Source organism: Copidosoma floridanum, unplaced genomic scaffold (assembly GCF_036245765.1).
Source record: "Copidosoma floridanum isolate Cflo_tuat_1 unplaced genomic scaffold, Cflo_Japanese_pri ptg000019l, whole genome shotgun sequence".
Lineage (NCBI taxonomy): Eukaryota > Metazoa > Arthropoda > Insecta > Hymenoptera > Encyrtidae > Copidosoma > Copidosoma floridanum.
In genome coordinates, this window is record NW_028321896.1 from 5,121,414 (window position 1) to 5,147,243 (window position 25,830).

Sequence of the window (25,830 nt, forward strand, 5' to 3'; positions counted from 1 at the left end):
TCCTGCTTTTGAGCGATTTTCAGTGAATATCTCATGAAAAATTTGCTCGTTCAAAATTGAGGATCAAGGTATTTGATGCACTCAGCTGACCTTCTCATTTTCGGAAGTAAAAAAGTATGCTTTTTCTACCGATTACCACACCCGTGAGAACCCACTATGATTTAACATTTATAGTGAAACAAGATGCCACATAAAACTTTTGTAAACGTTAAATTGAAAATAAAATATTTTACCTAAAAGCGGTACGGCATCGGAGGTCGCAGGCATCGTTTCTGCCACCATATTGAGGAACACCGTGAGGGACAGTAGGATCGTCACTCCTGCAATGCATCATTGGATCGCCTCGATGTAGAGGTATGAAAAATCACTAACTAGGTGATAAAAAATTAAAAAAAAAAGAGAGAAATCATTACCTAGAGAGAGCTTTTCGCCGGAATCCGGTGGCAGAGTAAAGCCCAGAACTGCCATGCTAGCGATCAACACGCACGGCACGATGAGATTGAAAAAGTAGTAGAGCGTACGTCTTCTTATTATGACGACGAATGTGATGTCGATGTAAGGCTCCGGGCAGCAATTGTAATAAATTTCGTTCCTCTTTCCCGGCACACCTGCGGGCGGATAAAAATAAGTGACAGCGTGGCTATTTGGTCACAGAATCCCAATCGAATTCACGGCATTTCAAAGGATCTTCGTCGAGCTCAATAGTTACATTGGCAAAGTGTAAAATTACTCGAGGCACCAACTTGGTGGAACGAATTTTTTTTCACTTGACTCCATTAGGGGTGGGGGTGAAAACTTTGACAACGAGAGGAGAAAAGCTGGATTAGTTATCATCCCCTCTAAATTATTAAACCTTGAGCGTCATCGGAAGTACAAAAGTTTAAATTGAAATATCTTTCTTTGGAGTTTAACATTTTTTCACGATTTATACTTTCTGCTTTTCTCTATTTTTGCCACACAAAGCCATCTTTGAGAAAGAATTGGCCCAGTCTTTCGAATAAAAATATAATTTAATCCAAAAAAAAAAAAAAAAAAAAAAATTGTAGAAGAAGAAACAAATTTTAAATCATGGTCGCTTTACCTAAAAGATCCCACTCGCCGTTCGTAATGAAGCTGCTGACGTCGCCTCCTGCCTCATCCTGCAGCTGAAGATCCAACTGTTGTCGGGAGCAGCCGAGAAACGAAAAGGCAAAACAATGCACTTAATTGAAAAGCCAGTCGGGCGTCTCCTTCAAAAGGAGACGGGCGCGCTTGTTTCGTTTAAATTGCTCGAAACGAGATTTTTGCTCCAACAGCTTGAAGCACATCTTATTCTTTATTATCAAGAAAATCATTTCTTCACCTGTTATTCATCTTTATTACCGCGAATTTCGTTGGAACCAACGTCTTGGCTTCCGTCGGCTTCGCGAACTGATCATAATTAATTTTGTTACGAAGATGAAGAAAAATCCAGCCACTCGATCGAGCAGGTCGGCGCAAAGGATGAATAACATTATAATTAAACATTTTTAAACAAAAACAATGCACCTTCAAATTCCAACACAAAATTTTTGGTACCCACATACTTTAATGAAAAATTTTTTGTATTTCCAAATAATTATAAGCACGAAAGCATTACGTGTTTTTCGTAAAAAATTACGCATCATTTATCTACTATTTCAAAAACGGTCAGACTAAGGCACGAGTACTTTGTAAATTTTTCTTGTATAATTTTTTTTTAAAAATACAATGTATTATTTATGCTGAAACATTTTTTTTCAATTACTAATTATTTCAAAGTGATGAGCAAAAATTATTTCAGTGAACAAAAACAAGAGAAAGAAAGAAGTTTCGAAAAAAAATCGAAATAGTCAAAGTACTTAAAAAAGTAACATTTAACATGTATTTGCACTTATCTATTGAAAGAATAAATAGAGTTTCTCGTCATCGTATTCCGAATAAAAACTTTTTCAGGAAAAAAAAACGTACTGAGGAAAACAAGTTTTATCTTAAAGCTTTAAAAAATCCACGCAATAATTGTGCCCAAAACCCTGACAACGACGAGATGTAACAAATCGATGAAGAACGAACAAACGAACTAAATGGAAAAATCACAGACCATGACGCGTTTATTGTTTGAGCAACATTCATGGTATTCATACACGTGTGTCTCACCTGAAAGCCGTCGTAGGTCCAGGAGCCGAACTTCATCTCGCAGCGCTGATCGTCGAACGGAAACCAAGTGATGTCGATCTTGCAGGTGCTCTTGAAGATACCAGGTGGCACGTAAAGGCACGTGCCGTTCTCCTTGACCACGACGTTGGTCGGGTACGTGCCGTCGAAGCCCTCGTCCGCACTGCGAGATAAGATCAAAGCACGACAAGTTACGCAAACGTGTCAATATACCAACTATGGGCCGCTGATTGGAGGGGTCCTGATTGGAAGGGGCTGGGACAGCGAATCGCGGTCAACTACCTTTGATTCATCGACAGAGGTGGTAGCTCAGGAGGACTTTTGATTTGGACCTAGTCACGTTTCGCCTGGTGTATACACCTCCTCTTGGATCATCGCGTAAAGGTGCGTTCTTTACTCGATAACTCGATTCCACCATTTCTTCGGACGCGATGAGAGGTCTTCGGTTTTTCCATCCGACGCGTTGATTGGAAGCTCTTTTACGCGCGATTTTTCAAACTCAAGTTTATAAATATATATATATATCCCCTCTCGACAAGCGTACACGATGATTACTCTATATTTTTCAGGGTAGACTATCGGTACTGTTTTTAACATTGCTTTTCGGAGCAACAGAATTTAATCTGAACATGAAGAGGAGACAGTCCTTGGAGCCTCGCTAATTGCAATCAGAAAAAGAGACTCTAAAGCGCAAACAAGCGGTGTGCCCGTCACATATTCACGTCTTATATCCAGCCAATGCTCACTTACGAGACAGGTACTTGGCCAATAAGTTAAGAAACCCTCGAGTTGATCCAGAGTAAGAGCCAAAGCTACGAAATTTCCACCGTGGCAAGGACGAATCGACGAATACTCTCGGTCGTTCCGGCGCAGGTGTAACCCCTCGCCCGTGAACCTCGGCGCGTTCGTTCTATTTCGCCTCCTGAAAAATGTCGCAGCCCCTGTCCCCTCTTTTATTTAGAGGAGCAAATTTACAGTTTTTCCCAAAGCAGCCCAAAGCTCCCTTACCATTAAAAAGTCACGCCCACACTCTCGCAGCCACCCAGTGGTGTTTGCTCGACCGTAAATAATGGATCGCGCGCTCCATATACCCCGAAACCACCACGGGGAGAGAGAGAGAGAGAGAGAGAGGAGCGTCTCCGTGCAAGCAACGCCGCGGAGCAAACGAATCGCCACGATTTGTAATAATAATCGCTAGGGGCGCAATAAAGCTCCGGGCTTTATTAAAACTCCTGGCTAGTGCGACCGAGATAACTGCTGCAGCCACGCCGTAATTAATCGAAGGTATAGGTGCGCCGGTGAAACTCTTTATTAAACTTTTCCGGACAATTACACGCGAGACGCTCGCTCCTCCCTTCCAGGGGATGGAAAGTGATTCCTCTTGTGACTCGCCACCGCGGTCTGCAACCCTTTTTTTAGCTTCTCCCTTCAAAGTCCTTCTTCTTTTTTTCCTCGGGCTCGGCTAGCTTTGTCTCGCTGTGTCCACGTTTACGCGCGATCGGAGTCTCCCACCGCTTGAAACTACATTTTCGCCCTCAATTCGTGCATTGCGTCCTCCTTACACGCTACGCCCTCGTTCATCTGGAATGATTTTCGCGGTTTTGCCCCACCCCACCTTTGAAAATGCTTAGTTACTATTAATTAACAATCAGCTGTGTGACGTTTTAGTTTGCTGAGTGGCCGACGCCTCATTTTGAATAATTGTTTCGAGGAACAGCCCCTCTTTATCGTCAAAGCGATCGAACGCGTTTCCAATTACGGCCGTTTCACGTACTTGAAACTATGCCTTAATTAATAGATCGGTAGAGTTCGATGGAGGGGAGGGGAAGTTATTGGTTGACAAAAAACGACGGAGATTTGGCGGTGTTTGGACGCCAGCGGCACTCGCCACGACCAGTGAGACAAACCGATCGCGCGTGCTAGCTTCCCGGAAGAAAACGTTTCGTTTCTCGGGCTCTTGGGCGGTCATAAATCGGCCCGAGCGCGCGAACCATCTGGTCGTAACAACGAAATTTTCGTTCGCACGAAACTCGAGCATCGGGAAGTCGGTGCACGTCTGCCGGCACCCCACTGCGACACACACCACTGCACTGCGCTCCGACAGTCGGCCGTACACCGCACGCGAGCGCAAAACAATTTCAAGAGCAGTCGGCGGCCCATCTATCGAGTTACCGTTCGATCCTTACAACCACCCGGTTGGTTCATCCTTACCTCGTACCCACTTTTTTCTCGCTTGTGTTTTTTACCCTATCCCGTCTTCCCCTCTTTTTTTCTTTTTTTTTTCATACGTGCACCAGGATATATATATTATACCAGCAGCCCGTGTTCTTTCGAATTGAAAAGCACCCTCCTCCTCTTCCTGCCTGTACGGCTCGAGTTCTCCGTTCTCTTCCTCGCCATCAAACGATGGGGGAGGGAGGGGTGGTTTTTTTTCCTTTCTTTTTCTCGGGGTAAAAAAGATGGTTGTACAGCCGCGTGGGTCGCGAAATTAGCTGAACTGTCGTAAATCTCGGCGGATCGCGTGGCGTTTGCTCGTAATGACGAGCCGGGAGGTCGTTAAGCTGCATAAGCGCAACTGAGCAATTATTTTCATTGGTGCGATTCGAGCGGGAAAGTTTGACGGGCCGTAAAACGGGGGTGACTTGATCGTTCGAGTGCGTCGCTGCTGCAAAGAAAGGGAGTCTAAGAACTACGGGCAAAACGTAATGGCAGGTCTTGTTGGTGGGTACGGCTCGTCTGACCAAACGTTGACTCGAACTACTTGGCGGTGTTTATCGGGTTGGCTTTGCTCTGTGGCTCTGGGGGATGATTTAAATGGGATTCATTTTGTCATTAACAGCTAGTAAATGGATTTTCATGGATTAATGGCAACAGTCAGACAGTCGTAATTTTTACGAGAGGCAGGGAGATTGTTTTCGGGACTGTTGATCGCTCCTGTGATTGTAATATACCTCCATTTGAGCAAACGTTTTTTTATCATTATTTCTACATTAGGTGTAATGACACAAGGGCGACAATGTAGTGATGATATCAAGTAGAAAAACATAAGTGTCTTTCAGCGAATCTTTTGCTTACAAAATATGACTAATGTGTTTACCACCAGAGCATAAAGTTTTATTTTTACAACATGTGTAACTTGAAATACGATAAAGCTGGTTTTTTTTTTTTTTTTTAATAAAATAGTTTTATGATCAACGCTTTGTCATAAAATATTAAATTGCAAAGTTAGGTGTTATTAAAAGTAATTTTCGTCGTTTATAAATTTATAGAATGACATTGTAAAGAAAAAATGTGTAGTGCAAAAACTCCAAAAATTGATGCACGTAACAATATGTTGTAAGATATATCAATGAATATCTGACAAGGGTGAAGAAAACCTGTTTTATATTGTATACGGAATGAAACAAAAAAATGTGTTTTTCTTGGAGCTCGAAATAAATTTTTCTCACGTAAATGCGCTACGAATTTTCATTCCCTTCGATAAAGCGTTCAGCCTTGCGCGTAAACCCAACAGCTCGGTATACACAGCCACGAAAGGAAGCCGTCAAGTAAGGACGTGTAGAAAAAAAAAAACCACTCGTGGCAATCCAGCAATCGAATCCCAAGTGGGCAACGAATAATAACAATGATAACAATGCTCGCGATCGGCAAAGAAGCAGAGTAGAGAAAGAAGAGAGGAACACCAGAAAATGAGGGCTCGTCGCGTTCGTTTATCACGACAATGAACAGTTGGGCTCGTTAATAACCATCGCGGCAAGAAAACGAGGGAGTCTCCTGTGAGGCCACATCTGTCGACTTGGGCTCGCGCTGGATGATCGAGCCTAATTAATGGCGAGTCTCGCGAGTCCGGCTGTCGTGTAACACAGGTGCGAATGAAATCAGACCAGCGAGGGGCAAAAAAAAAGAAGGAAAGCTTCGCTCCGGGGGATTTTTCATCGATACTTCATCCCATCAGCCCTTTCTTTTCACTACCCGGGGCGCCCTCCATCTCCGTTACCGCGTTACTAAATTGACGAATCTCTCGGGCACGTAAATGACTTAACAAATCCCCGGAGTACCCATTGCTCCCGATACCCATCTCCTGTCCATCATACCTTTTTCAGCGTCTCTATTTTTTTTTTTTCTTTTTTTTTTTTTTTTGACGCAGTATCAAAAACGTACTCGTCCATCGGTCATTCAGCGCAAGAACAAAATATCCCGTTCGACCTTTCTCCCGTTTTTTACGAGCGTGTGACTAGATTTGTGCGGTCCCAGCACGAGCTTGCCTTTCAAGTCGAGCTCCCGTTTTACCATTGTTTCTCGCAAAACCAAACTCCCACGCAACTGCGCTTCCATTAAAGTTTTTTTCCCATTCCCTTTCGGCTTCCCACGACTTTACACGCACCTACCAACAGTTGCAATCTGTGTATGACATTGGCCAAAACAAGTTTATTGAATCATACGGTGGGGCAAAAAGTAGGTATAGCGAGCGGAGTTGACGAAAAACACGGGAGAAGGAAATTTACTCGAGTAGTGTGTGTGTAATAGAGCGTGGTCGTATATTTCAGACTTGCGTAATACTGAATGGCCGGCCCCGCCCCGAGTATAGCTTTTACTCCCGACTCCCCTCGACTACATCGGACACTCTGTTTCTTTCATTCTTTCCTTCACGCGCTGCCGACCCATTTCAATGGACGGGGTTTCCGGCGCGCGAGCCAAAATCCGGGCAGATTATCGCTCTTTTCGCCAAACGCCCACGTCATCCGTCAGATACGCACACATCGCGTGCGACCCAACGAGGGAGGGGGAGGGAAAAAATGGCCCTGGAGAGAGGAACAAAAAGTAGCCAGCTAAATGTTTCTGTCCCCGTGTGATGGTGGCGTGGCACAGCTGCGACCGATCGGACGCTTTTTACCGTATCGTTATTCTCTTCCTCTTGCGGCTACTTTTTATTTTCTTCAATAACCCAAGTGATTTTTAATGGGTGGCACATTTGCGACCTTTTTCCTCCTTCTCATTACCGTCTGTCCACTGCTTTGGTGTATTTATGTATGTCCATACCTCTCTTGGCGCGTCTATTTTCCCACCGATCGGCAAACTTTTGCGAGACGACACCCCATTGTTCTTCTTCCTCCTCCTCTAGTTTTAGCAAATTTTCGCCGAGGGAACTGCTCGTCGACTCGAATCACGCGCGGACCTCCAGAGTTGGATGATCCGTTTGGATTGAGGCGCCAGTTTGACGGTAATTGTCTTTCATCGCATCGCGACAGAGAGGCTTGCTCTTGTGAATTTGTAATCAGTGTCGTAATTTATACAGTACATATACATATACCCTTACGAGCCATTCGATTGTCAAAAATATTATAGACGGATCCTCTAGATGTACCGTCTTTGGTTCAAAAATAGCCTGCAAAACCAGTCCCGACGAAATCTTTATACCCCTACCTCTTAAACAACGAAAAAATTACATCCATCTTTCAAAGAATTATATCCGCTCGAGTTATAAAAAGCCGATTTTACGGTTTATGAAAATTCAACGAGAGTTGGCCAAGTACGTATACGCGCCACGAGCGAAGAAGCTTATCAAATTTTCATTAGCACCGGACGCGGATGGAAAATTTCACGGCCGCAATCTTTTGATAGCCCAATTGCGACGGCCAATCGTTCCCGGCTAAGTGGTAAATGTTGTGCGCGGCGGTCTTTTGCTCCTACCCCGAGAGCACCCTGTGACGAGGTGTATTCTCCCAAAGTAAGAAACGAGTATATAGGTGTTTCGGTCTCGTTTTGTGAGTAGCTTTTGGTCGCGGCTCATTAATTACCGGGGACTAGTGGCTTTCGACGTCGAGGCGACCGGAGTCGCGGGTATACGTATCAGAGTCCGGCGAATCCGATTTCATCTCACTCGGCTCCTTTTGTCCCCCACTCGCACAGCCCCATTTTCGGTGTGCATCGCGACAGCCCCACCAGACATTTTTTTGTTCGCCGAACAATGGGGCCACTCAACGACATCCATTATTGTCGTCGGGGCGGCTCTTATCCCTCGATCTGAGACCGAACGGCTGCATCGGAAAATCTTTCTAGCGGAAAAGTCGCGTAACTCCTGGAAAAGGAGTCGTCCGACGTCATGCTCGCGTTGTCGCATCTCTCCCTCGGATGCATTTTTCAGAGCCGCGAAAACTTTTTCAATTACAAACGAATTTCCGGCCAACCGCGGGCAAGGGGAGGAATAAGAAGAAAAAAAAATTTTGTTTGAAGAGAAAATAAACTCCAGCTCGGGTGGATGAATAACCAATCGGCCGCGTGGTAATAAACCACCCAACCCCCGTCGCTTGGTCTTTTTCATCCCCCGAGCAAAGATGAGAGGCGGAAAAGAAAAAACCAGCACCGCCGACACAAAACACTCGAGCTATTGGGGGTGCACAGCTTTTGTGGTCGGTGCATACGGAAAAGAAGAGAGGTCGTATCGGCCCCGGGGAAAGGGAGGAATGCACCGGTGGCTCTTGGAGAATCGATTCTAGGTCACTTTGAAATTTCCGAGGGAGCCGGGCAAATTCACTGGCTCCTTTCTCCGGGAGGAGAGGAGGATCATTCCGTCCGACCGGAGCGCGACAATTAAATCGGGCTTTTCGAATTTTCTTCTCCCCCCCCCCTCTCCAGCTGTGTACCATATGCATCTGAGAATGGTACTCGGAACATCATCGCAAATTCGCGGACGAGCGTGTACAGGGTCTTCTTCAGGGAAGGGGGGAAATGCGCTCGCTCGCGTGTGTATGGAGGCAGCGTCGTACGTTGAGGGACGTTGAACGAAGAGTAGATGAGAGACACCAGAGCAGGCAGTACACGGAGGATACGAGGGTGAGTGTACGCGGCGTGTGTACGTACAACGGAGCCCGAGCAGCAGCCAGCGGATTGGTTGGATGCCGGCCAGTTGGCCCCAGCCCAATCCGTTATTTCATTCTTTTTGAATCCAACGTCGTCGTCCTGTCCTCCGCTCACCCCTCCCGCCCCACCCTGCGTGTGCAGCCTCGGTTCTCTTTCTCCCGGGCTATATCCTTTCGCCGCTTTCCATTTTCCTCCCAGAGATTCCCACAAACTTTTCTCTCCTGATCTCTCGCCGGGCGTGTCCTCTCTCCCTCTATTTCTTACTCGGTCCTTTGAGAATAAACGTACACCCGGTCTCTGGGCGAGGTCAGCCGAGCGCTCCAAATCACGTCCTTTTTTCGCATGCGCCGCTTCACTGTCGTAATAAAAAACGAGATTATTTCGGGGCTTTTATCTTTGAAGCCGGTGTGCAGCGGAAGAAACGCAGGACTAACGGAGTAGTGCGATGTACTGTCAATTTTGCTCGGCTCGTTCGTACGGGTGGTCTGTTATTAGCACTAGCACCTACGTGCACTTTGTTAACGTCGAGCCTTGAAAGATGGGGCGTTTGCCTGGGGAAATGTTTCAGCGGATTACAAAGTCCCCGGTGGTGCCAAGACGTTTCCTCGGTATTATCATTCGTCCTCTCTCTCTCTCTCCCTTTGGCTTTTGAAACGAGGCCAGGAAAGAAAAGGGGATCGCGTAACGCGACTGTTTTTACGAGCGCGCCCCTCTGCTTTCCCTTTCTTTTTCATGAAAAAAAAAACTCGCCCAATAAATCCACCCCGCACTGCTTCGTCTGCGAAGGATACATGAGTCATACTTTGGGTGTTGTTTGGCGAAACAAAGGGAAATCACATTACGGCTCTTTTACTCAATTTCACGTCATGCATGGTCCACGAGTAAAAAAAAAGGGCTACGCCTTCTACTTGGGTGAGAAAGTAATTTGAAAAAGTTCGGCTAGAGTTCCGTTCGACCTTTCAAAACCGCGGCAGCTTTGCCCCGTCCCGCAAATCCTTTTCGTATTTTCCAGGGGCTGAACTGCAGCCTCTCCCACGCTTCGCCAAACTCTTTATACTCCCCTTATCCTTCTCTCGCGTGGAAATTCACGTTACGCGGACTGACGTATGAGTGAGCCTAACGAGCCTCGAGGGTGACGGTGTACATAGACAACACCACTTGCCGCACTTTCAAACCAGATGTCTGTTTCGGGGTAAGGAAAAAGCTATTATCGGCCATCTGCGCTGCATCGGGATAACGTAGTCCTGCAAGGGAGCCCGACCAACTCTCTCATCTCCCGAGGAGCAAGCCGAGAGCGCGAAGAAAAGTTACCCCCGTTACTTCTCGTCTGCACTACCCGTCTTTGTTTCCCCGCGGTGATCGTTCATTCGTTGACGCCGTGAAAAATCCCTCCCGTCTTTCGAGAGATAATCGAGGGAGTCGCAAAAACCCCGTCCGAATAATACCCGTAGCTGGAAAGGAAAGTAGCAGCGCCTCGTTGGGACCTCGGCTCGAAGAACCGAGCGATATCCACTATAGGTTTTTCCATCAGCACTTTTCAGGCTTTGGACATGAAAAAAAAAACACACACACACACAAACTTCGTGCGCTAGAACCCACTCGGATGTTCGGGGGAAGTAAATCCACGAGAATCAATAACAGGCTGGGCCGAATTTTCAACAACAACAACCGCCCGAACAGCTTGTCATTTATACTTACGGTCCGTGGAATTTTCCGCTCGCCCGAGCGCGCTCCTCCCCAATCGGCCACTTATTCGAGCTGTCATCGCTACCCAGCGCCCCACCCTCCTGCCGACTATTGTCGACAACTTTGGATATCTCGAAATTTGGGACCGCGCTTCCCTGCGATCTTATACGCGCACACCGACGTGCCCCCCCCCCACCCTCTATCCTTGGTATCCCGGTCGAAGAGGCCCGAGCGCGGAGATAATACGACTCCCACCCTCCCTCGTTCCGATTGTTGGTGGCATCAAGCCCACACACACCCATGCAACTCGGCACACGTGACCGGTAGAGTTGAATTGGATCCGTTTATCTCCTCGAGAAGTGGGTGGTGCAGTCTCGTCAATAGTCATAAATGTGTCAAAGGCCGGTGACGAAGAGCCCGAGGTAAAGGCGAGGCCGCATTTGCATTGGACCGCCTGTGTTGTGTATACGTGTGTCTCCTCCAGCCGCCGAGATTTACTAACGTGTGTCGTCGGCGCATCGGGGAAAGTGCCTCAATGTGTAGGCTGGCACCGCGTGTGCCTCATCTGTCTCGCGTTCGTTTCCATAAAGTCGTAACGGGAGGCGCCCCAATTAGGAAGCCGGAGACTGCCTCCCGATACCCGCGCCCCTAATGGAACAGGTTGAGAGGGAGAAAACCGAGGAGGGCCAAAGAGAGAACGAATGACAGAGAGTAGGAGGCGGAGGAGGAGGAGGAGGCCCTCCTCGGATTTAATGCATGACAAGAACGAGTTTTGCAATGGGAGGAGGAGGAGGAGGCGCGTGCCTCGCGGGAGTCAAATTCGAGCGAGTTGGAGCCGGGCCAAGCAAACCGGGCTAGGCAATATGCATTAGCCATCTCTCGCTCGCAGGCATCGCCCCTCCTCTCTCTCTCTCTCTCTCTCTCTCTCTCCCCAATAACCAACCCCAGCCCCCTTTACACGTATACACATCACCTGTATCCTGCGCTCGTATACGTATGTAGTTTCCTTGTCCTTTATTCCTCGAGGCCTCTCGTCGGTTCCGAATTCACGCTCAAGCGGATTAAAACAACCCGAAACCTACCAACACGTAGATATAGCACGGTACTGGCTCCTCGTCCAAGGTAACGACAGCTAGATGCCCGATCCATACGTGGACACGCATAGGTAAGGGTGGGAGGCTCCTGGAATTCGGGGCTGCCGATAATTGTATCCCTCGTTTCTCCCCTTGTATCGAGGAAGCTGGTCGGGAGAGCCTTGATAAGGGTGGGGTCGGGAATGCGGAGTTTTCGAGATTCGGGCGGGAGGCTCGAGGGAATTATTGTCTCGGGGAGGCACCAAATCTGCACCGGGAGAAAACGTTTTGATTTCTTCTGCGTTTCGGCCAGGGGCTGTCAAGTCGCACGAAAAAATTGATTCCCAAAGTTTTCTTTTTCTTTGATTTCACCCCGTAGTTGGGGAGGGGGTATGGTGCTATCAACTCGCTGGAACCAGATGGCGGAAATTCTTCAAAGAAAGTTAACGCGGCTCGTTAAATGTTTGAGGCCATGATTTCTGGCTGTCCTAAATTTTAAAGGATTTTCTCACTGAGTTTCCAAGCGATCGGGCTGGTAGTAATTTTTTCCCCCAGAGGCGAGGGGACAGCACTAACTTCGATCATCTTTCACTTTTTATTGTGCTTATAACTTCGATTCGGTGCAGGCTTATGGTGCGATTTTATAGGTGCAAGAAACGTTTTCTTTTGGAAAAAAATGGTTATGAGAAATGACCGGCAAGGAATGACGAGGAAATGAAAACATTTTGTTCCGAAGCTATCTGTGACGAGCATCGTATTGCTGAAAAAGAAATCCTATCAATGTCCTCTAGTGCTAAATCAAAGGTACTCAGGATCATTTTAAAACTTTGAGGTGTTTTTAATTGCGAGATAAATAGATACTGCGGTATTTTGATAATTGAGAAAGTTATAATCAAACTATTAGTTGGTAAAGCTTTTGGAGCTCGTACCATCGTTGTGGGAATAAAATAATTTTCCAAACCAACGAAGAGCTAAATCGCAAACTTTTCCCTACATAATACAACGAGGGAAAAAAAAAAAAAAAAAATTATCCAATTGCATACATCACCCTTATTTTTTCGTGTAGCCGTTTACCCGTGGTCCTATATACGAAACGCGAGAGTTGTGCAATTCAAGAGCCAGTTAATTTGTACTTTGCATAAAATTACTGCGTTCCGCAGTCGGTAGGCGAAAGAGAGAAATATTAAAAGCAGCACGAGTAAAAAATGCCCAAAGTTTCCGAACTATCGACGTGAATCACGGTTCCGAGAAACGTGTACAAAATATACCTATACTTCGTAACGAAACTTTTTTTTTATCGATCACTCGTGTGTCCCCCTACTTCCCGTTTGCTCCCCAGAACAAGAAGAACACGAAATAGTTGCTAAGTGCTCGAGGCACTTAGTAACTCAGTAACATGCTACAACTCTCTTCCCAAACCTCTTTTTTTCCTTTTTGTTTTTCCTCTTTTTTTCTTCGATGTCGTAACGAAAAAGAAAAACCGCGAGCCAAAGAGACTTGTCTCATTCGTTACGTACCGTACTTTTGACCCGGCAATCTTTTATGAGAGGGGAAAAAAAAAACTTGACACGAGTAGGTGGATGCCGAGCTTGTTTGTCCGCAATTACTGAGAACGGCATCATTTTTCACTTTGGACGAAAATAAGGGAGGATAAAAAAAGTAAACGAATAATCTCTCTCTGGTCTGATAGCAAGAAATTTCTGGCTCGTTCCGCGAGCTATTCATGTTAATTTAAGTGACGTTAAAAGGCTACGAGTGCTCTTTGACATTTAAATAATTCGCAGCCGGAATTAGGAGACTTTTGAATGCGTGCACAAACTTTAAATGGCTAATGAAGTGTCTTTGAGCTCTTTAGTATCATTATCACAATTTTCTTTTTTTTTTCGTCTCTTCTTTTTTTAACAGGACACTTGCAACAGCCTGGTGTACAATTTTCATCCAAATAACAACAAGGGTAACAAAAATCTCAAGAGTCGCCGAGATCGATCGAAATTTTTTAAAAATTTCTAGCTGCGGGTAAGAGATTTATGATGCAATTTAAAATTCACATTTGCAACGGTGCCATTTTCGTGGACAACGCAAGTCTTTGTTATATTTTTTTTTAGCAACAACGTGTAAAGTCCGTAAATTCATGCAAGCTTCGTCGTTGAAATTTTAAATAACAAAGAAGAGGGAGCAGGTACTTCTGGTATCTTCTATCTGACTCTCGAAAAGTCGAGCGCACTGAAATTGAAAAGAAGCAGGGGGTGGAGGAGAGATAGGTGAGATGAGTAGCAAATGTACATGCCATCAGTAGCAGAGCAGAGACAACGACGAGCAGGGACACACACACACACCCACGTGGATCCTCCTCCTCCTCCTCCTTTTAGCCGGCCTGAATATTCACGAACTCTAGGGCTCAAGAGCCCCCCCCCCTTTCCACCCCCTCCTCCTCCGCTGTCCCATTCAGTCTCTTCGCAAACGAGGCTTGGAAGCTGAACAGAACGACTTCTGATAAACACCAAGTTACAAAGCCATTCCGAGTCCCACTGGTTGTGCTTGACTTTAATTTTTGCCCATTTACCCATTAAACCGCGAGCGATCTAACGTGTACCGAGACCCGAACTTTTTTCGCTCCCCATTATTTCGGACAATAGAGTTCCCGACAACTCCGGCCGGTGCACCGAGGCTCATTATTCAAATTTCGAGGAAAACCAATCTGTCACCGTGAGAGAGAGAGAGAGAGAGAGAGATCTTTGCTTGTGTATCGAGGTACATGTATACAGACACGCTTTATGGAACAGAGCAATTAATAATATACGGTGACGCGCGAGCGATATTAAATTGATCGTCGAAACGCGCCCGATAAATTAATCGCGACGTCAATTCTTTTTTTTTTTTTGTTTTTTGTTTTTTTTTTGTTTTTTTTTTTTTTTGTTCATCGAGCCAACGTCGAAGGATAATTTTGTTTCAAGCTGCTTTGTCGTGGTGTTTTTATGGTGTCATAAATTAGCGAGATTCCCCGTTATCTTCGACGATACCTCCCTGTAACCGTGAAGTGACGTCGGTTGCATCGCTGAGAAATAATTTTTCAGCGATAGTCCGTTATCTCCTGTAAACTATTTTCCTGAAGGACGATGTTACATTTTGGTTTTGGTGATATCGAGCGCTGGAAAATTTCACTTTGTTAGAAAAAAATACGTAGGTATTACAATTCTTTGCGCGTCTACAAGTACTTTAGTTTATGTGATATTTCAATTCTACGCTTTGCACGGCGATTTAATGATGCTTCCCATCCTGCGGTAAATAACCAAATAAAACCCCCGAATCAGCTCGAAACGTGACTCGCACACGCGTGGCCTGGATCTTCCCTAATCAAATAAAAGCTCACCCGATTCGCCTGAAAAATTTTAACCATCCGAAAACAGTGGAAATATTATATAGGGCAATCAAACAGCCCATCGCCCATTGAAATCGCACTCCATCGCGAAATAATGAAAAAGCCCGCCCCGGCATTCAACTCGACGAATTAAAAATCCCGTCTCGTTTTCTCTTTGTTCGCTGATTTTCCACTCCCACGAGGAGTTTTGATAACCCAAGTTGTAATGAGACGCGTGTGCACGTGTGTGTATACCTCACGTATATATCTGGAAGTAAGGTGGGACACTTGACAGAGACAGAAATAAAGAAAAACCGGGTTATCCGGAGTGAGATGCATCGCGAGCCATCCATTAAAGGGGAAGGGTGAGGCGAAAAATGGAACGAAAATTCCTTGGTGTACACCCGCCCACGAGAAAAAAAAAAGGAGTCGAGGAGACCATAAAACGCACGCGGAAATCCGCGTGGCCACTCGTGCGCTCTCGGCCTTTCAGCACGAGGGAGGGAGGGAGGAAGAGAGGGAGGGCTTCGTTGGAAAAGATGCACCTAACCGCGAGATTTACGAGGCCGAATGTCCAAGGGGATGAGAGAGCAGCCCCGCCCTCTCTCGTTTGCTCGCCCTCTTCGTATCTATTTGCACGCTACGGGCGAAACGTGCCGAGAAATAAGAAGCGCGGCTACGTAGCGTGTGAGGGAAAGAAAGGGGGAAGAAAGACGGAGCGGCATGGAATTCCCGTCGCGGGTATCGGTAACGCGAGCACGTTTTCGCCTCGCAGGACCGAAAGAGTAGCGGAGTCAGCAGCGCGCTCGTGGCGCGTGTCGCGGGAGTGTACTCTTGCAAGATGGTAAAAAAGTACATAAAGCCAAGGAGAAGGAGGAGCGCGAGAGTAAAAGAAAAAAAAAAACGATTCCTACATACATGACTGTGCCGAAAGGGGGTGGATCGCGTGCGCCAGAAGAGGTAAAAATAAAGCGCGCACTGGAGAATCGAGGATGAAAGGGACCAGCGATGAGAGAGGGAGCGCATCCTCGCTGCGTCGACCTCGATATTTCCCTAGTCCCAGCTGGCCTTTTTCTCTCCTTTTCGGCTGCTCCACGCCCTTTTTCTTCCAGATGGCTCCAAGAAAACGTAAGCGTGGCGCGTACAGGTATGCTTTAGTTGGAGCACCACCAGCAGCTCATGGGAGCTGTAAAGCAGCGTGTCACGGGATCTTTTTAGCTGACTGCAGGTGTGGGCACAAGAGAAAGAAAGCGCGTAATCGAGGTCGACGTGGTGCCGGTGGTGTTGGGGCGCCGCATGGCAATTTTCGTTCCTCGGTTGGAGACTCATTTGTTTTTCTCTCTGGATTAGCCACGCGTCTATATATATATATATATATATATATATATATATATATATATATATATATATATATACGATGCAGAATTTTTAAAAAGCTCCTTGTTTGTTTTCCTTCTTTTCTCAAGGCTTCTTTTCTTTCTTCCCTTACGAGCCGGGAATGACTGGGTTTTCTCAGATAAAGCGTGTGCTCGAGCGTGTCTTCAAGTTCATCGCGAGGATGAGCTCTTTTACGTTGCTCCTTCGCTCTACGACGTGCGTTACATTTACGGGGGGAGTGGCTTTTTGTCTCGCTTGAATATTTTATGCGACTTTCTGAAGGTGATGCTGGTGTGGTGGAGAGCTTTTTAAAGGATTAAACTCGGGATTAAAGGATCAAAGTTGAGAGACAAAAACTCACGCTGATCGTTGCTATGTTTTTTTGCGACATGAAAAGTTCGTCTTGGTCCTTTCGTTTCAATTTATCGAGTACTCGTGGTGTATTATAATTGATCGTAAAACGTGTCAACATTGCGTGTAAAATACAAATGAACAATATTTCATGAGACTTACTTGACGTAAATGGAATGCTATGACTACAAAAATTTCGTCATTTCGTGAGAAAATAAGTAGATACTTCAACGTTTGGTCAGACAACATCGAAAAATCCCATTTCAATGCGACTTTTGCAGTTACAAGTAGTAAACTTGATATGTAGTCAGACAGCGTTAATATTTACTATTGACGGTAACATTACTCGTATGAAACCAATGAAAATGACTTAAGGTAATTCAAATAGATCCTGAATTTTATGTGTCTAATAGGCTAATACCTTACTCCTTAAATCGTATTACAATACAGGTTACACAATTTTCAGGTGCATTTAAAAGAAATTACGAACAAATGAACATAATTCCGTACATAATATCGTAATAAAACTAGCTTTAAAAAGTTTAAACTCAGTAAAAAACAAATCAGTAGTTCATGAATATCTAAGCGCGTTATCTGACGAAACATATTATGAAAAATTTTCCACCAAACAAAAAACCTATTACTGATATCACATAATCTCATTTAAATTCGATTTCCATAAGCTCATTTCATTAGGCTTTTCCAGAGAGCAGAACCTCCATAATCCAACTCAAAAATAATAAGTAGAAAACGCTCTATGCTGTCAGGCAGCACCATCCGCTCAGTGTACTTTTCAAAATAATTAGTAGAAAAATGAGTATCCGGTCGTACGTATTCTATAAAATAATGTGTATATGTTAAATGCAGTAAAAAATAAAAAATTTATCGGTCATTTGGATAGTTCTTATAAAATTCATATTTTAAAATAAAACGTAGAAAACTCTGTATTTGGTCAGACAGCGCCTGCAATCAACTTCTCAAATAGAATTTTTATAACGACTGTTTAAATATGATTATAGAATGGCCCATTTTAATGTCATTGCCATAGGAATAGGTGTTAATCTTATATTTTTGTAAATTTTTAATACTTAACAATGTAGTATTTAGGAATAACATAAATTAGAAAACTTAGGATTTGGTGATAATTACGGTACTTCTAAACGCAAATTCGCAAATTCTTGCAGTAATGTTTTGTTATGGTCAAACCAAGCTTTTGCTTAGGCCAAGAATATTTGTTTTTATTTCGTATACATGGAGAATATTCGAAAAGTATCTACTCAAGTAGTTTTTATAAACGTCCCTTAAGGAGTTGATTTATACTTATAAGTAGAATATAGTATGGATGAACCGAAATTTTTAACTACGATTCAGTGTACTCTTTACAGTTGAAGAATTTCACGTAAACTTTACAAGTGGAAAATTCAGTGTATGGTCAGACGATTCTAATAAACAATATTAAAGAAAATCCCAAGTAGCTAGGCAAAGTTTACTCTGATTTAATACAACTGTACGAAAACTATAAATTCACCATAAAAGTTCATGTTAAAAATGGGTTATGGGTGGCCACTTTATCTTTAGTTAACAGTAAAGAAAGTTTCAAAAATCTATAATCAACTAAAAATTCAGTGTAACACCAGGAGATTGTCACAAATACATTTTTCATGCACTAAATAAATCAATAAGTAGAAAACTCAGAGTTTGGTCAGACGGAACTCATGAGAGCTTTTTAACACTAGTTAGTACAGTAGCAGGTGAGATAAAAAACAGATTACCTACTAGGGCGCTGTCTTTAAATATATCATCGAATTGATTTAAAATAATAACAGGCAGAAATCTCAATACATTAACAGACGGGTTGTTTAAATTTGTGTTTAATGTACGTACTTTATTCAGGCATACAAATTATATCATGGCAGAAAAAATTTTTAATTTCATGAATCAGTGACTGAAAAAAGTGGCGTCCACACTCTATCTAAATCAACTACAAGCGATCTCCTTAGTTTAAAAATCGGTCAATTCAAAAAGAAAACGTAAAATGTTAACAAGTTGTACTAGTTCAGGCGCGCTCGTAACGTAATACGACGGCAACTCAAGGATCTGAAGACGATGCTCTAAAATGTTAAATTAGCTGCACTCGTAAACTTAAATATTTCACGCCAACCTTGGGTGCTCCGAAGGTTTCTATGCTTGTTATTTAGTCATGTACGACAGCAAGATAATCAACCATGTAATTGTTTCCGAAATCTCGGATAACTTTAATCGCCCCTGTATGATCTGCATCAAAGGGGCTTACAGTTGAATCTACACTATCTATATATATACATCATTATATTACTGTAAGCCCAACTAAAGATCTATCAGTTGTCTAAGACACTGTGTACCATATTTAATGCGCCCTTACTCACACGCTCTCGTACAAGGCTGATGTGGCTCTAAGTACACGGGGCGAAAGAGCGTAAATTTTTATAAGCTTGTAAGATACCGGGGCTTTAGTGTGATTTAAAATTGTTGTGCTTATGATGGCTGGTTCAAATTGTGTGCATCATTAATCAAATAAACAGTAAAGTACCCTCGTAAAATGACGTAAATTTCTTAGCAATAAAGTGGATTCGTTAAAATGGTGTGAATGCGCTTTATAACTTCACATTGGTTTTATAGTCTGTATTTTTTCAAGTTTTTATGGTTCATACAAAAATTAAGGACTTTCACCTTACACTATCAGAGTCAAACGTAAAATTTGACCTCTGACCAACAATTTTATTGGATGACTATCACAGCACACCATCTTCGTATCTGTACAGTCTCAAACTATTGTTATCTATTTTAGGATATATTTAATTATATCGCAAAAATTACGCTGTAGCAAATTTGATTGATCACAATAAAAATTGTGTTCGAATTTATTTCATTATTAATATTGACCTCCATTGTATACATACAAAATACAATGTTAATTTCCTATGAGATGTGGAAAAAAAATTATGTTGCATTGGGCTTTGAATCAATAAATTTGATAGTAATAAAATATACATATTTTGTTTTTAGATAACAGCTTTGTTATCAAATTCATTTTTCAAAAAACTGGATCAGACACTCAACTGAGTTATTCGGATGACACTCTCTAAAGAGATTTAATTAGTGTCCGCGTATTTTTAAAATCCTTTTAAACCTATTTTGAAAGGTATCCATATCAGTAAGGCTTCTTTCGTTGCTGCAGAAAACGTGCGGTGTATATCTCTGTGGGAGAAAATAGTTTACTCCATCAACGTGAAAAAAGTACGGATCTCGAGAATCCCATCTATTTTGACAGTTAAACATAGAGCCAAATAAATAAGTCGGAGTCCTAAATCTCTCGGGTGCGCTAGGAAAAATGCCTTCATGAATGAATTTAAGACGAATCCACAAGATTTTTCACCAAAATCCGGACGACCACAGTCTTTGCGCACAATAGTTCTCTATCACTCTCTCAAATGATAAGACCCGCTTTTGGCACCACACGAATACATTCTCGGGTATTGTACCAACAGCGAATACAAAGAGTGAAACGTGAAACTGATTGATAGCGTCCTCATCGAAATTTCTTGCGCTTTTGTTGAAAAATAAAATCCACCTAGCACCACGCGATTTATCAAAGTTCAAAAACATTTCCCTAAAAAATGACGCTGCAGTAGCTGATGATAGCTCGAAAAAGAGGGGAAAACGCACCCCAAAAGCATTACAGCTCCTACTTCCCTTTCGTGCGCCTCCCTCCCCTTGATTTTCAGGGACGTTTTTCTAACTACGCGCCACGTAACCCTCCCCCCTGGGGTGGCTTTTTTTCAACGGCCGGTGTCGTTTTCACGTCGTTCAAAAGCACCGAGCGCTATCATCGCTGACCCTCGGCTGGACACCCGCTCGGTCGCAGGGGAGTAATGAGATTCTTGGCAAGAGTTCATGCAAACGTATCGTCGCCCAGGGAGTGGGTGAAAGCTGCGACGTTAGGGGAAAGCGGCGAGAAACCGCTCTCGTGGTGATTTAGAAACCCGAAGATTCTCGAGAAGCCAAAGCGGCAATAGGTGGGATGGGCGTTTGGGTCTTTGGGACAAAATAGTCCTGAGACGGCGGAGACCACACGAGGTGTCCTGGAAAATCTGGTAACGAGCCATCCCCGGAGTTTTTAGTACTGACGCTGCGGCAAAAGTTTAAAAATAAGCGAGTCGAGGGTCGCTTTTTCGCGAATTTTACGATGTAAAAGTTCCGGAGTACAAGCTCCTCGAGATTTAATTCCATGCGGCTGTTGTGTATTTTTTGCGACCGACAGAATAATTGATGCACCGTTCGAATCGTCAGGATATCAAGGTGCAATTCACGCGTGAATGCGACATGTCAAGATAATAAAGTTTACAAATAAATTCCCCTGACGGCAACCAGAGAGTGAAAGGGAGGGAAAAGGGGTGAGGTTGAATGTCCTTTCGGAGGGATGAGCGAAAATTAAAATCGAATTTTTTAACATTACAAAGGAATACACCCGATATAGTATTTCGCGTAGAAGTCCTTTGGTGCACAATGCACCCGTCCGACGCCCCCCTTTGGGCTTGGCTCGCGCCAAAAACCTCTTTTGCAGCTCGCAAAGAAAAGGAAGCCGATATCCTGGCGTCCTCGGATGCCTATTTTTCGGCCTTGTCGGGACTCCTTTGATCCCCCCCCCCTCCCCATTGCCTATTCCTTTACTTTCCGACAAGAGACAGGCATCCTGGAATGCAACTGCAAAAAGAGGGAGGGAAAGGTGTCCGAGCGATGCTCAGGGAGACCCGTGCCTCGAAATATCCGACAGGGTGCTGATGCCGGGAGAGCAAGAGAAGAGTACATGCACTCGAATTTCAGGATGGAAAATACTGCTCCCTCCTCGGCGGCCGTCTTCGATCCTCGGCCTCTAATACTCATGCCACCAGTCGAGTACATTTGAATCGAAGTCGTTGGGCTTCCGTGCGAGCACGTAAGCAATTTTTTTTCGTTTTTTCTTCCTTCCAGTCATGCCCTGGCAGGTGGTGACGCGCCTTACGCTCGCAGCGTGAAATATCGCCGAGTAAGCTGAAGAAGAGAGAAATGAGGTTTGCGCGTGAATTTCATTTTCCACGAGTTTACAGCTGCCTTACTTGCTTTTTTATCCTTGGATCGTCGTTTTTAAACTTCACGGTGAACCTACGATTGAAAGTAGTACTCGGAAATGGAAAATAGTATTACTCGCGATGGAAATACGAAAAATTATGTGTTGGAAAATCGAAGTTACCACCGTATTCCGAGATATTTTGTGTTTCTTCGCATTTTAAATCAGAAGGAAATGAGGTGCTCAACTGATGTATACATTTTTATAAAAGCCTATTTCAGCATTCGATTAGATATCATCTATAAAGCTTAAAGTATAGTTACTAAAGTATTCTTCGTCAATTTGTGATCATTGAGCTTTTTGACTTGCAGTCATTGTTTACCAAAATGGAAATGACACATAAACCTCCAAATATTTTATCTATCCGCGCTCTGATAAAGAATTGTAAAAAATTACGTCCCTAGAAACTAGTTCCAACGTAAATAATCAGAATCAGAATGTAGAAACACTTGTTTCCCTATGAATCGGAAGAAAACTCTGTTTTAGTTAAACAGTTGGACAGTTTTAAATATTTACCTTTTTAATTGTACTTTTTTAATATTAAGTAAATAACGCTACATCTGATCAGACAGCACCTTTTAATTTAATCACCATGATAAATAAGTAGAAAATTTAGTATCTGGGCAGATTATATACAGGTTTCGGTCGGACGACATCTTTTGAAGAATGCTATATTAAAATTTTTCTTATGCAAACAGTAACCTTGATATTATATTATCAGTATATATCTTTAACTGGATACTTCGTAGAAATTCCATGATAACAAGTAGAAAACTGAGTAAATGGTCAACGGTATCTATTACTCAACGTTCCAGAAAACAAGTAGAAAAATCAGTATCGGGTCATACTGCATCTTTCGCCTAAGTTCCAAAAGTGTTTCTAGTTGCCTGACGTGTCTGGTCTTACTGCATGTTGTACAGAATGCTGTATTATAATTTTTCTTAAATAAATAAAAAATTTAGGGTCCAGTCAGATCGTATCTTGTGCTGAATACATAATTATAATTTTTCTAAAATAAGTAGAAAATTCAGTGTATAGTCAAACCGTATCTTTCACTGAACGTTAAAGAATAATTTTCAAAAAATAAGGTATCAGGTCAGACTGCATCTTTCACTTTACATTTCAAAAGCGTTTCTAGAAAAAATAAGTAGAAAAGTTAGTGTTCGATCAGACAGCATCTTTTGGAAACTTCTCTATTACAGAAGACTCAGTATATTTCCAGTACATATCTTTAACTCGGTACTTTAAAGCAATTTCATGACAAAAAGTAGAAAACTCCTAATATGGTCAAACTGTATTGTTCATTAAACATTAAACGTTAAAAAAGAATTTCTAAAAAATAAGTAGAAAAGTCAATATCAGGTCAGACTGCATCATTCACTTTACATTACAAAAGCGTTTATAGAAAATTAAGTGGAAAAGTTAGTGTCTGGTCAGACTGTATTTTTTGCAAGCTTTTCAATTCTAATTTTTTAGAACAATTAAAAGACTCAGTGTATTTCAAGTATATATCTTAAACTGGGTACTGTAAAGCAATTTCACGACAAAAAGGGGAAAACTCCTAATATAGTCAAACTATATTGTTCATTAAACGCTCAAAAATTATTTCCAAATAATAAGTAGAAAAGTCAGTATCGGTTCAGAATATTCTGTCACTGATTGTTTTTGTAGTAAGTAGATACTTCAGGATATGGTCAGACTGTATCTTGTGTAGAATGGTCCAATGTAATTTTTCTAGAATAAGTAGAAAACTTCGTATATTATTAAGATATATCTTCAACATACTATAAAGGAATTTTATGATAGTAAGTAGAAAACTCAGTATCTGATGGTAAGTAAACTTAGTGCCTGCTGTGAATGTATCTTTAACTGGATGCTTTAAAAAAATTTTTTATAAGAATAAATATAAATTTAGGATGTGCTTACAAAATGCTCTAACTTAATTTTAATAAGAATGAGTGGAAAACTCAGCGTTTAATCAGACAGTGCCTAAATACGTTACACCTTTGCCTTAAGATGCTTTTGATATTAATGAATATAAAATTGATAATTATCTCAACAATAAAAAATCGTTGCCACAAACAATTCCTGAGTAACTCGATGTATCTTCGTTTTAGCAACAGATCGGCTCGTACAATCCATACTCATTGAGTCGTGCGAATCGACGAAACTAAATTTTCGTGAAAACTGATAAACTGAATTATTAACGACAGAATCTTCCTCCATGACGCAAACTCCTCTGCATCATCGGAGCGCAGAAATATGAACGCCGGTAGCAGCTCGGGAAATTTCTGAATTTTTCGTTCAGATAGCTTTTATGTCAAGCCAAAGTGACTTAGCATAATGGTGTGCATCAAGATTTCCCGTCACTAGTACTCGGTAGTGAAGCTTCTGGTGCTGCTACAGCAATGTTTAAAAAAAAAAAAAAAAAAAAAAAAAGGAGGAGGAAAAGATAGCAAAGTTAATGGACAGAAGGTCTAGGAGTGTATCTGGCGTAAGCGTACACGACTAGCCGATATAAAGATATGCGATTTTCCACGGAAAATGAAGAGAAACTGACTGGCTGCTTTCACGCTTCATTTCTCTCGAACGCGCCGGCTGCAGAACTGAAAAGGACGATGGTTGGGAATAAATGAATGCTCCGCGCGAGATACGGCTTTTTACCACTGCAGCCTTAGTCTGCACCCATTTTGCAGTGAATAGTTTAGAATGGGGGTAGCTTAAAATTTTTTCGTACACCCTCTCTTTAATTTTAAAGCTTTTCAACTTTTTAATCCCCCCTCGTGCTGGCCCAATTTACTTTTTAATCACCGCTAAAATAACTTCATTGTAGCCTTCTTGTTTCTTTTGCGCTGCCATAAAAATTTCTCTTCTAGCGTTTAAAAAAACCTTCCGATTCCTTTTCTGCGAAATGAAGTTGGAAAAAAATTTCAAGGCTGGATTAAGAAACAAAGGGCTACGGGTTCTGAAAAATAACAACGTAGGAGGGAGCGTATGTTCAAAAAAAAAAACTTTGCTTAAACACACACACACTTTTATCAAAAACTACGCCCATACGTTTAAAAAGATAACGGGACGCACTCATGCGAGGACACCGCGAATGGAAATACACGAGAGGAGGGACGCATTAACATTATTTCACAGTGGAAAAATGTAAATCCTCGAAACTCATGCTTTGAACATTCATTGTGCGTTCGCTGCAATGTTTGACACGGGAAAAGATTCATAACAATCCTTGCACATTTGCATTTTCACGTTTTTGCAAATGTAGTTAAGAACGAATAATAAAGGAGGCTCTATCAAATACGCTTGGGTGCTCGCGTCATTACGAAGCGTCTCCCGATACCGTATATATCTGTATATATATATATGTATGATCCATTTTACATCGAAACGCATCAGCCGCCCTACATCATCCCCTGGTGAGCACTGATTTTTTCCAGCCCGGATTTTCACCCTCGTAACCCTGAGGAAGCTTGATAAGAAGAAAAAAAAAAAAAGAACTTAAACGAGGCTCTCGATTATTTGTATCCACCGAATAAACGTTTGCAGGGGCTTATGGCTTAATCCTAGATGAATCCTCGTTGGGAATATCCTCGCCTTCTCTTAAAGATGCAAATCCCGAAAATGTTAATGCGCGGTATCTCCACTTGCACCCAGACACAGGGCATTCATATTAAAAGTGCGAGGTGTTTTTCCTCCTCGAAAATTTTTTTTTTTTTTTTTTTTTTTTTGCTTCCACCTCTCACGCGGTCGACTAGCCGACAGATACGCGCCAACGCCATGAATATGCAAAGGGGCTAAGT

At 42.9% G+C, this 25,830-nt stretch overlaps 1 protein-coding gene across 1 annotated transcript in view; it reads right to left on the bottom strand.

The window, feature by feature from the left end:
* The window catches only part of nAChRa7 (nicotinic acetylcholine receptor alpha7 subunit), a 76,830-nt gene that overhangs the window by 5,541 nt on the left and 45,459 nt on the right, over positions 1-25,830 (bottom strand). Inside the window, exons 5-8 of the mRNA XM_014348000.2 lie at positions 2,155-2,335; positions 1,082-1,157; positions 414-608; positions 234-320 (exon numbers count right to left, since the gene is read on the bottom strand). Of these exons, the coding sequence (XP_014203486.2) occupies positions 234-320; positions 414-608; positions 1,082-1,157; positions 2,155-2,335 (539 nt within the window). The remainder of the gene's footprint in view (positions 1-233; positions 321-413; positions 609-1,081; positions 1,158-2,154; positions 2,336-25,830) is intronic.